At 35.3% G+C, this 12,435-nt stretch overlaps 1 protein-coding gene across 2 annotated transcripts in view; it reads left to right on the top strand.

Moving 5' to 3' along the window:
- Positions 1-7,328, top strand: part of LOC149784532 (adenylyl cyclase-associated protein 1-like) — a 222,609-nt gene extending 215,281 nt beyond the window's left edge. For both annotated transcript variants that reach the window (XM_089932619.1, XM_089932621.1), the window contains exon 14: positions 1,321-7,328. In XM_089932619.1, the coding sequence (XP_089788745.1) occupies positions 1,321-1,401 (81 nt within the window). In that variant the 3' untranslated portion in view covers positions 1,402-7,328. The remainder of the gene's footprint in view (positions 1-1,320) is intronic.
- The last annotated feature ends 5,107 nt before the right edge of the window (positions 7,329-12,435 follow it).

Genomic DNA, 12,435 nt, shown 5'->3' with positions numbered 1-12,435 from the left:
CACCATAATTAGACTCCTGTCTAATACCATAATTAGACTCCTTTCTAATACCATAATTAGACTCCTGTCAAACACCATAATTGTATTGCTGTCAGACACCATAATTTGATTACCATCCAACACCATAATTGGATTGCTGTCAAACACCATAATTGGATTGCTGTCAGACACCATAATTTGATTACTGTCCAACACCATAATTTGATTGTTGTCAAACATCATAATTAGATTAGTCAAACACCATAGTTTGATTGCTGTCAAACACTATAATTAGATTGCTGTCAAACACCATAGTTTGATTGCTGTCAAACACTATAATTAGACTGCTATCAAACACCATCATTTGATTGCTGTCAAACACCATCATTTGATTGCTGTCAAACACCAGAGTTTGATTTCTGTCAAACACTATAATTAGACTGCTATCAAACACCATCATTTGATTGCTGTCAAACACCATCATTTGATTGCTATCAAACACCATAATTTGATTGCTGTCAGACACCATCATTTGATTGCTGTCAAACACCATCATTTGATTGCTGTCAGACACCATAATTTGATTGCTGTCAAACACCATCATTTGATTACTGTCAGACACCATCATTTGATTGCTGTCAGACACCATCATTTGATTGCTGTCAGACACCATAATTTGATTGTTGTCAGATACCATCATTTGATTGCTGTCAGACACCATAATTTGATTTCTGTCAAACACCATTATTTGATTGCTGTCAGACACCATAATTTGATTACTGTCAGACACCATCATTTGATTGCTGTCAGACACCATCATTTGATTGCTGTCAGACACCATAATTTGATTGTTGTCAGACACCATTATTTGATTGCTGTCAGCCACCATAATTTGATTTCTGTCAAACACCATCATTTGATTGCTGTCAGACACCATAATTTGATTACTGTCAGACACCATCATTTGATTGCTGTCAGACACCATCATTTGATTGCTGTCAGACACCATAATTTGATTACTGCCCAACACAAATAAACTGGGTCAAGCTCCTTAATTTGATTCATACTTACTCAGATTGTTTCCATTGGAAAATTTATCATGCAGTTCATTTTTGTTTATCTTTAGATATATTTATTTAATTCTCTCTTTACCTGTACATTCCCTGCATCAAGTGCAGATGAAAGTTTTGGTTTGATGTGTGACACAAGTGGGTTATTTTGTACCAAGGCAGTATAAGCGAAGTGCCTTATAGATGAAAGGAGAATATATCATAGGATAATATTAATAAAAGAATATATGACTAATGGACTAAATTATATGTCTTGCTTCATTTCTTTCAGACTGAATTTCCCATCCCGGAGCAATTCAAGACAATATGGAATGGCTCAAAATTTGTGACAGGATGCACTGAAAGCGTTTGATCCAGCATAGATTTTTTATAACTTGTAGATATATGCAACCTCTGGCACATTCCATTGTGTCCTGTTTAAGTAACCATATCATTAGGAAATTGGTATACTCCAAAGATCATTTTATTTAGAGATTAAAATGCACAATATCATATTTTCCTGTATATAACACACCTTACTAGGAGTTGTAATTGGGAATCACCCATAGCATAGTTTCTGGCAAATGATGACGTATCTGTGGATCTTTGTCCGTACTGTTTGCATTTGGGGGATGTATTATACAGCAAGGTCTATTCTAGGATGTGCATTTACAGGCTTCACGCTAATATTAGCATTTTTGTCAAAACATCGACAGAATGTGTGAAAAATGTCCATCACATCTCTAATCCCTACCTTTATTTTCCTGTGCCCCCCTCCCCCAACAATGCTGAATAAATCTGATTGCCTAATCTAAACATTGTATTCTGATTAAAGTTAATTTGTCAGTAATTGTTCTGAATCATTTCATGAAATAAAAACAATAATAAATTTTCATCTTGTAAAAGATACTTGCACAACATGTGCTGTCCAGCCATAAACAGTACGGGTCCATGTATTTGATTGTATAATGCACAAACAGATCAGGGTCTGTGATTATTCTGCTTATGATTTCTGGTATATCGTCTCTTCTGTGTCCTCTTTATGACATTTCTGAAAAACAGTACCAACTCAACTGCATCCTCTTTATGCCATTTCAGGCAAACAGTACCAACTCAACTGCATACTCTTTATGTCATTTCTGGAAAACAGTACCAACTCAAATGCCTACTCTATATGTCATTTCTGGCTAATAGTACCAACTCAGCTGCAAACTCTATGACATTTCAGGCAAACAGTACTAACTCAACTGCATACTCTTTATGACATTTCAGGCAAACAGTACCAACTCAACTGCAAACTCTTTATGTCATTTTTGGCAAACAGTACCAACTCAACTGCAAACTCTTTTTTTCATTTCTGGCAAACAGTACCAACTCAACTGCAAACTCTTTATGTCATTTCTGGCAAACAGTACCAACTCAACTGCAAACTCTTTATGACATTTCAGGCAAACAGTATCAGTTCTTCTGTATACTCACTACCTGATTTCATGTCATCTGTTCCGCATACTCTTTATCTGGTCTCAGGTGAACTGTATCAGTTTGTCAGCCTACTCATATCATTTCCAGTGAACAGTATCAGTTTTTCTACCTACAGGTATCATTTTCTGTGAACAGTATAAATTTGCCTACTCATATCATTTCCAGTGAACAGTATAAATTTGCCTACTCGTATCATTTCCAGTGAACAGTATCAGTTTTTCTACCTACAGGTATCATTTTCTGTGAACAATATAAATTTGCCTACTCATATCATTTCCAGTGAACTGTATCAATTTGTCTGCCTACTCGTATCATTTCCAGTGAACAGTATCAATTTGCCTACTCGTATCATTTCCAGTGAACAGTATCAATTTGTCTGCCTACTCGTATCATTTCCAGTGAATGATATCAACTCCATGACCTTTAATTACGATGATATATCAGTGTTATAAGACAATTCACCACTTGTATGGTTCCTGGTAACAAAATATAGTCTATGCGTTAGAAAGAAAAATGAGCAAGTTTTGTTTAATGGTAGATGATTTATGAAAAGGTGATCATAAAAAAATCTATTCACTTTTTTTGATATTAGAGATCTTCCTCATTATAACATGGTAGTCAGGGTCCATAATCACCAACCGAGTTATGTACAGAACCGCGTTGTACCGAGTTCCATGATATATTGACAATAGCGTAATATGCAGAATTGTGGTATAGCTGACACTAGCAAGATTGGGTAAATGATGGTATTTTGGAAATGAACTGAAAGTAGGTCTTATAAAAACAAAATAAAGAGTTTTGATTTTCCTCTTGTATTGACTAACTTAAATTCTTCATTAATTGGAGTGATAACAAATTTACCAAATTCTAATGACTTTGTTCTTGAACTGTCATAATGAAGATCTTTGTGAATCTTTTGAGCTTTGTTAATTTACAGTTATTCAGCCCTGGACTGTTTTAGCTAATTAATATTAATAATTAATGTTAGCTAATTAATATAAATAATTAATGTTGGCTGATTAAGATTATGTTGTGACCAGTAAGGATTGTTATTGAAGCAAAGTAGATCCTAAAGGCTATCTTCAGGCAGTTGTTAAAATATGGAACAAATTCATGCCTAAATTAAGTGCCTGTTTTATTGGATTGTATTATAATGGTTTTTTAACAAGATTAAGGATTTCATTTTCTTTTTGGACATGCTTTTAGCTGCAAAGCCTTGTATTCAGAGAAACAGAAAGAAAAAGAACATGTTGCTTATATAAAAAAAATTGTGCAGTTACAGTTACCATATATTTCGCTTGCATGTTGAGTCCAATTTTGTCATACATTAGATACGAGTTTGGAATGCTTAGATTTATTTTTGATATCTACATATGTTGGTGTGTTCCATATTATCATTTTTTCATCTTATTTAAAATTAGGGTAGAAACAGCATAGAACAAACTTGTATCATTTCTATTATATAATTTTATTCTAGAAATTTAACCAAATGATATATATATATATCTATAATAATTATCAGTTGGAAAGGGTGAAATTATTTAATTATTTGCATTATATTCATTTATAATTTTCTTCCTTATTTAATGTTGATACATCAAACATAGTTTTGAAGACTGAAATTGGCAAGTAAATGAAAGCTGGTTCAGTCCTAACATCTTTGGCAGAAGTGGTTTTCAAAATGGATTAAACACATTTACAAAAACATATCTTAATTTTTCAAGAACAAGCCGTACACAACTAAAAACAACATTTACCTAGACCTTCCAGTATGTAATATAATGTGTGTATGTGAGGAATCTTGCCAGTAGCTTCTCGTGGGTCAGTGGTTCTTTCCCGGGTTCTTCCTCCACCATTAATACTGGCTGCCATGTATAGCCTATTGTGTGCTAAACCCTACAACAACAACAACAACCAGTATGGAATACACATCAAAAGGAGCCCCATATTATTAATAATAATTATTAGTAGGAATTACGTAGACCCTGATCAACTGGTTTTATTTATACTTTTGACAGATGGGTGTATGCTGTTTCTAGTATGTGTAGTAGAACAAATTGCACAGACCCTGATCAACTGTTGTATTTTAAAATGTCAGCTCTTGACTTGTGCTGTTTCTGACAATTAAAAAAAATAGTAAAATAAGTAGCACAGACCATGATCAACCAGTGAACTGCTGGCATATGTCAGAGCTGGGTCTGTGCTGTTTTATAATAAGATGCACTTTACACCCAGATAAATTTTTCACCTGTTAAAATGAAGCACATAGATGGTACTGAGAGAAGGATACATCTCAGAGTCGTATTAAGCCTCTTTTGTTTGGCCTGGTGTCAGAATAATGTAATGTGATCATTTATAGTGACGTCTAGCACTGGGGCATGATGCTACATGTCTGTGGCATGATGCCCCAGTGCTAGACATCACTATAAATCACTGCACTGCAGACATCATGGTGATATGACTGAAAAATTGTTAAAACTACATTAAAAATCCAAATCACACACACACACATAGGACTGGGTGGGACATGATGCTTCATGTCTGCATTATAGTGACCCAGTATTGCTATAAACCACCACACTGCAGACATCTTATCGATATGACTGAAAAATCATTAAAACTTCATTTAAAATCCAAATCTCTCACACACACGCACACTCTTTTACTTGGCAGGGTCAAGACAGTACATAGTTAATAATTTGATTTATTTTCACAAAAACTAATCTTAAATTTCAATAATTTCTTACACCACTGATTTTAAAATAGAACCACATTTAAAATAAATCAGGAGTTGTTAATGGAATGTATATAAACCTTAAACAAGTAGTAATTTTGCTGTTAGGGTCAATCGAAATATTATTCTTCTGTTTACAGTTGCTGAATTTCTTGCCGCTGACTGTAGTTGTTCTTGTTATGAAAGTGGAATCATTCAGCATACATGGGAACCCTGCTTTAATGCACTTGCTGGGGTCTGCATTTGGTAGGTCAACAATAAATGAAAATTAAATCTGTATATGAATGAACAAGGGCTAGTAATAATCAAAATTCAAGTCAGAAATATATAATAATTGTGCTACCTGCCAGTTTATAAAGGTCAGAATTAAAATAGCCCCATGCCCAACAAAAATGAATCATTGTTGTGTAAGAACATTAATTATGATCAGTAAGCTGTAGGTTTTTAAAATCTTATTGTTTTTTTTCTTTCTGTTTGTGAGTTTTATTGGTTGTTGAGTGGTGTCCTAAAAAAGGGAGCATTTAAGAAGGAAGAAAAATTGAAAGCCATGATGTGACTGTTATGCCTGAATTCGTGTTACAGTATAATAAAGTGCATTATAGTAGGCTTATTAAATTTATTTAATTTGGAATCTTTTTGCATACGAAATCTAGAGATAGGTTTAAAAGATTTTACAAATTAAACTTGATGTCAAATTCATCTCCGTTATGGTGCTAAACATTTTATTTTCTTACTATTGTTACTTTAAAATTTATTCCATCGAGTTCTAAAAGATATTCTATGTGTTCCATAAAAGTGTGCAACATTTACCACATTGTTCATTCTTTGACTAGCTGAATTACATAACTTCTTAAAAGAGTTCCAGTTCAATGCATGTCCGTTGTTAATACTAGCATAATACATTGCAAACTTAGCATACCTGAAGAAGTACTTGATTTACCGTGCTTTGTTTCATCAAGGTTGGGTTTTTGCATAATCTGTGCATAATGTATACATGCTTCCACAGAAGTCGAGTCCAACCAATGGGTCTGTATTGTTCTACTGATTAACGCAATCTGCCAGTACATTATTTGATAGAAGATCGGGGTCTGTGTTCTACTGACTACCCGAATCTGCCAGTGCATTATGTGATAGAAGATTGAGGTGTGTGTTGTTTGCTCTACTGGTCAGCCGAATCTGACAGCGCATTATTTGATATAAAAATGCAATCTGCGCAGTTAGCAGTTAAACTTGACTTTTGAACAGGAGTATTCAGTGTGGCCTAATGTACTGTTCACTTCTCTTATTGGTCAGTAATGTCCTAGGAAAAGTTTGGTATTTTGGAAATTCCAAAGCTAAATATAAATTTTCCCAGGAGTCAAAATTTGATTGCATCTTTCTTTGAATAGTTGACATTCATTGAAACTTTTTGCTGCATTTCAGACATGTGATTTTGGTCATTTGCTGTGACTCATGATCAACCATAATTATTTATTAGCTGCATGGAATGGGTCAACCGTATGGCTTCATGGAATACTTAATTTGCAGTGAGTGCTTACCAGTTGTAAAATTTATTAATTGACCAAAATGGCAGATTTATTTTTCTTGGCAGCTTTTGCTAATCTGGATTTTTCACATCTGCATTAGAAGGACATGCAGTTTGGACTGTTTTATCAAGGCATTAGCAAGAAAACCTTACTATATCACCATCTTTGTTTACAATGTGAGATTAGTTTATCACAGACACATGAATACCCTGTTGTTTCTTTGGAAAATGTGACAGTTTTGTGTTTGGTTTTGGTTTTCTATTCACACAGGTTTTTCTGTTTCATGTCGCATTTCAAGTTAATATGAGGCAATACTTGACGTACTACCAGCAGCTAGATTGAGTTACAATGTATCATTTTTGCTGTGGTCATTTGAAGTCAGGTGGCCAACATTTTCTTATTTTACATATATACATAAATTGATCAAAGAGGTGGAACATATATTTTGTAGCTATTTGATGTAGATCTTATGCTATTGGGTAGAATTTTTATGTACAATTTGCTACATATTCATAATCTGCTATCAAATTATATACAATAAACTAATTTTCAGTTATATCCCATTGGTGGTTTCATTGTTTCACCATTCTTTAATATAGTTGAGACACAGGTAGCACTTGTTCCATTGGTAAAGGTATAAATGGGTTTTGGTTCCAAATTGTATATTCCTACCATAAGGTGGATTGTATCATGCTTTGATGGTCCCCATCTGCCTGCTTATTCCCTAATTCATTTCCACGTAAGAACTAAAGTTAGCCATCATCTAATGTTTCCAGATTTTCAGGTAGCTTGTTGCATCGGGGGCAGGAAAGAAACCTTTTTTATTCTGAGCTCAAAATGACCAAGGTCAGGGTCACAGAGCCTGAAAAAAACCCATCTCCAAACAGTAACTTGACTTGTATATTAGATACCTTGATGAGACTATGTCTATGATTTGCATTTTTGATAAAAAGACACATTGATTGGAAGTTGAAAGGTCAAAAGTCAAGGTTACAATGGCATAAAGAAGGAAATGGCTTCCATGTTATTTATTACATACTTAAAACAGTCTTTATGGATTGCTTGCATTTGAGTGGCAAGAAAACTGTTGACTTTGGGGTCAAAGGTGTAGGTCACAGGCTAAAAGGAGGAATATCTATTTTCACAAAACTGCTTTATATCTGTACACATGCATAGACTAACATTAACTAGGCTAGCCTGGGTACGTGGGAAAGCCTGCCAGTAGCTTCTTGTGGGTCGGTGGTTCTTCCCTGGGTTTTCCAGGGTTCTTCCTCCACCAGTTATACTGGCCGCCATGTATAGCCTATCTTGTGCTGAAAAATGGCGTTAAACCCGAGAACAACAACAACTAACAAATTAAACTTTATGGCTTTTAGATGGTTTGTGTTTGAGACAAGGAAGTATAGATGTGCGTTGCCTCGTTAACTGCTATATGATAATACAATATGTGAGTGCCAGTAGAATACCCGTGATATCTTACACTTATCCGGCAAAACAGTACTTGTTGTAGCTGGGTTTAACGCCATTTTTTAGTACACGATAGGTTATACATCGCGGCCAGTGTAACTGGTGGAGGAAGAACCCGGGAAAACCCCGGAAAGAACCACCGATACATGGGAAGCCACTAGCAAGCTTTCTCACGTACCCACTTTGGCCAAACCCGAGACTCAACCCCACGCAGACACAGGTGAGATGGCAGTGATCTGTAACGGTGAGCGCTTTAGATTACTCGGCCGCCGGTAGCCCATTACATACTGTAATCTGAAAGTGACGATACAGTATATATCACCATACAGACTTGTACATGTTACAACAAGGACATCAAAATAGTATACATAAATATTTATTAGTAGATTGGCTTCTAAATAAGTTGATCTTTTATCGACATAAACTGCTCATGTTTTAAGGATGCTAAATAGAAAAGAAGTACATGTTTTACCATAATATGCATTCTTTGCATGCTCTAATGAAACATGAGCCACATTCCGATAAAAAATGTTACAGTAATAATGAATGGGTATGAGTATGACAGTTAAAAAAGGAAGAGTTATCTATCTCTACCATGATTTTTAACAAATAAAATCCACATGCATTTTGTACGTTCCTTCACAAGTTGACTGACTGATGACAATGTGATTCCCAAGTTTCACACTTAACAGGCAGTTGATATTTTTTTTTCAGGGCCCCATTTCCCCTTGAATCACTCTATTTTGTGAAGAATGGAGAATGCCCTCTTCGTAACAGCATTAGAACGTGGCAGTGACAAAACAATCATGATCAGCCCGTCAGAAAAGTTACAAACTCATTCTGGGCTGGGGCCCTGAGTGGCCGAGTGGTCTAAAGCGCTCTCCGTTACGGATCACTGCCATCTCACCTCTGCCTGCGTGGGTTCGAGTCTAGGATTCGGCCAATGTGGGTATGTGAGAAAGCTTGCTTGCCAGTAGCTTCTCGTGGGTCGGTGGTTCTTTCCGGGGTTTTCCCGGGTTCTTCCTCCATCATTAATACTGGCCGCCATGCATAGCCTAACGTGTACTGAAAAATGGCATTAAACCCCATAACAACAACTCAAGTTTTCCTGCAGTTATACTGTTTCAAGTTAAATTAATCCCAAGGAGAAACGTTGGTCTTAAGATGTATTCCCCAGTTTTATGTTTGTTCACCGGTGGTTCATTAAGCATTGGGGGGAAACGCGCATTTTGACATGAATTGAACCAAAATATATGAGCTGCCTTTAATTATTCCTTTTAAAAACATCTTGAACAATGCTATAAGAAATTCAAGAATGGCAAAAATGAAAATACCTACTCAAATGTTTCTGACGAGATTATTTAATGGTCGGTCTATCCTGCATCTCGCCTCTTCCAGTTTATTTGTGAACACGCCCTCGACCTGTAATTATGATAATCTTCGTTTGTGTACCCGCCCACTAGCTTTTTCCGAAACAGTTAATGGATTTTATGTGTTGTTGTTCCACCCAGCGATATTGTATGTTGTTCTTCGCCACTGCCAAAGGTCAGCCGTTTATAATCGGAGACTCGAAAGTCATCATGGACCATGATTGATCCCATTATTACTTATAAACAACTCAGAAAGCACCACACATTTGGTTGTAAACTCTCCAGTTAACAACATTATGGTAATCAATAATTAGCTCCTCAAGTACACATACTTATTAGCCATCTTAATCCAGTTACTCGGCCACATCGTTGCACCGATATAAACATTTCTGGGCTCATGTAGACTGGTCCTATTGGTTTCTATTATGTGGAGATATAAGGCACAAAAATAGTTTTTATTTTTTTTTTATTTTGTCTTTAGAAAACAATAAATTATAATCTTTTTTTTTCAAAAGCGGTAGATTTCAACTATAAAACAATATGTACGGTAGACAGCCTTTAAAACAGTATGAGGTACATATAGACCCCTCCTCTTCTCATTTTTTTTTTTTTTTTTTTTTTTTTTTCATGTAATGTTTATGTACCTTTATCCGCACTGTAAGCCATGGGCAAGCAGGGCCATCTTAAGGGGCGAGTGATGCGGACAACCGCCCAGTGCGCCATTTGGCAGTTAATTTTTTTTTCCGAGTGGAATCGCTGAAGGTGACGATTCCCGGCGCGCCGTTTCATCCAGAGGAAAGTTGCGACGGACCTGGGGGCAATGATTACAATCATTTCCTAACTATATCGTGACTGTTTTGCATGGGATTTTTTATTTTATTTTTGCTGAATGTGCAATGCCTTTTTTATTGTTTGATCCATAAAACCCGTTAATATTTGCTGGCAGGTGCCTTAAACTCGGCTGAGGACTGTATGCTCAAAATTTTTTGTTCCATTTTGATTTATGGCTTGGAGGGATGAGAATTAATTACTAGGTCGCCATGTGAATGTGTCTGCTACGCACGAGTGCATATAACATCGACTAAGTAGCATCTTAGTGTGTGCTTAGTGGTGATGGAATGTGGATTGGTGCGTGCAGGCAAGGCGATGGGTGCCGTTTACCGCAGACCGGGATTAGAATCTCCGTAGAGTACGAATTAAAAATTCTCTAACGTGTATGATAGTATTACATCACACACACACACACACACATAATCCATATTCAGTTACTAAGAATAAGACAGAAAGTCATAATCAATAGGTCATTAGTTTATTATCATAAGCATTTACCTGCTTGTTGAATACAGATTACAAATACTGCGTGGTCAGCAAATGATACATGTACAACTTTAAGAATAAACTCAAACGGTAATTGTCAAGAGTTGGAAAGGATAGGATGGGAAAATATACACACTCTTGGGAATATATTGTTCTATATCGCTTGTTTTAAAACCCTCATGAATAAATTTCGCTTGTGAGCATACAATTTTACTACGTCTAGAAGCTTACAGTTCAATGTGCAGAAGTATTTTCGAATTAGGTTTACACGCAAGCTAGTAGCTATACCGAGACAATGCTAAAATAAACAGATATTCATCTTCATTATCATGGTTTGTACAGATCATGCAGTATCTTTCACTTCTATCGATTATATTACTTCTCTTTCTCCCAGTTTCAGTTGTTAGATTATGGCAAGAAACTCTGAGTTTCTAAAAATGGATCGATTTAAGCAAACATTTGAAATAATTTTCGAGGCCGATATAGGTTTTTATATGTTTATATAAAGACTGTTTCTTAGAATTTTGTCATTTATTATTCAGTCTGATAGAAAAGAATGTGTAACTCGTTTAAAACTTGGAATAAATTTGGAGCAATTTACAGAATCAATAAACATCCACATTTCTCAAAAACCAAATCTGTTTAACGTATCTTTTAGGAATATAACCCAGCTGATACTTTTATTGTATTCAATTTCAACATATAACTGTTTATATGCAGAGATCAGTTTGATATCTGCGGAACTTCTAATTCTAAACCAATATTTAACTAATTTTAACAGCCTTAAAATTTAAGTGGGATTCTTCCAACACCGATGTCAGTAGTAGATACTTTTACAAATAGCAAATATGTTTTCAGTGAGAACGTTTAAGTAGTATAGGGAGATGATATGGCGACAATGGGCCTTATCATTGAAATTAGTTGAAAAGGAATATAATGACAATGGGAATGGTACCTGGGGGTCAATGGGAATTGAACATTGGTGACGTCATGGGGTTTATAGGGACAACATTATTTAAAGGGTGAAATATGTTTTTGAAACCGTCGTTGTACACGTTCAGTAGCGTAAGCCTGGTTAAACGACGAACCTCAGATCAATGGAAAAAATAAATATCCAGACTTTTAAAACATTCACTATAATTTAAGTAACATGTTTTCAAATTTCATATATGCATATTCTTTCTCTTTAGTACTTTATCAGCCAATGTTTGTTGAACTTTAGAGAATTTTCCTTTGATAGAGAAAACAAGAGCAATGTAATTAAATTTTCCACTACCTCAGTATCACTTCCAGCTAAATTGATTACTTCGTTTTGCTTTAATGGACCAACTTTTCTAAAGACCATAACTTTAGTTTATAAAAATTAATCTATAGATTCTGTTTATTACAGTAGTCGTATCAGTTATCCATGACTTAATGTAAACCCTTGATTTTTCCTGACAATGAAACGAAATCGTCAATAAACAGTACCAGAATTAAAGACAACTCGTTCAACTCTATACCGTAATTTC

Source organism: Sinohyriopsis cumingii, chromosome 14 (genome assembly GCF_028554795.1).
Source record: "Sinohyriopsis cumingii isolate HCF-2022 chromosome 14, ASM2855479v2, whole genome shotgun sequence".
In the NCBI taxonomy this organism is placed as follows: Eukaryota; Metazoa; Mollusca; class Bivalvia; order Unionida; family Unionidae; genus Sinohyriopsis; species Sinohyriopsis cumingii.
Note: the sequence above shows the minus strand (reverse complement) of the source record. Positions and strands in the feature narration are given on the sequence as shown.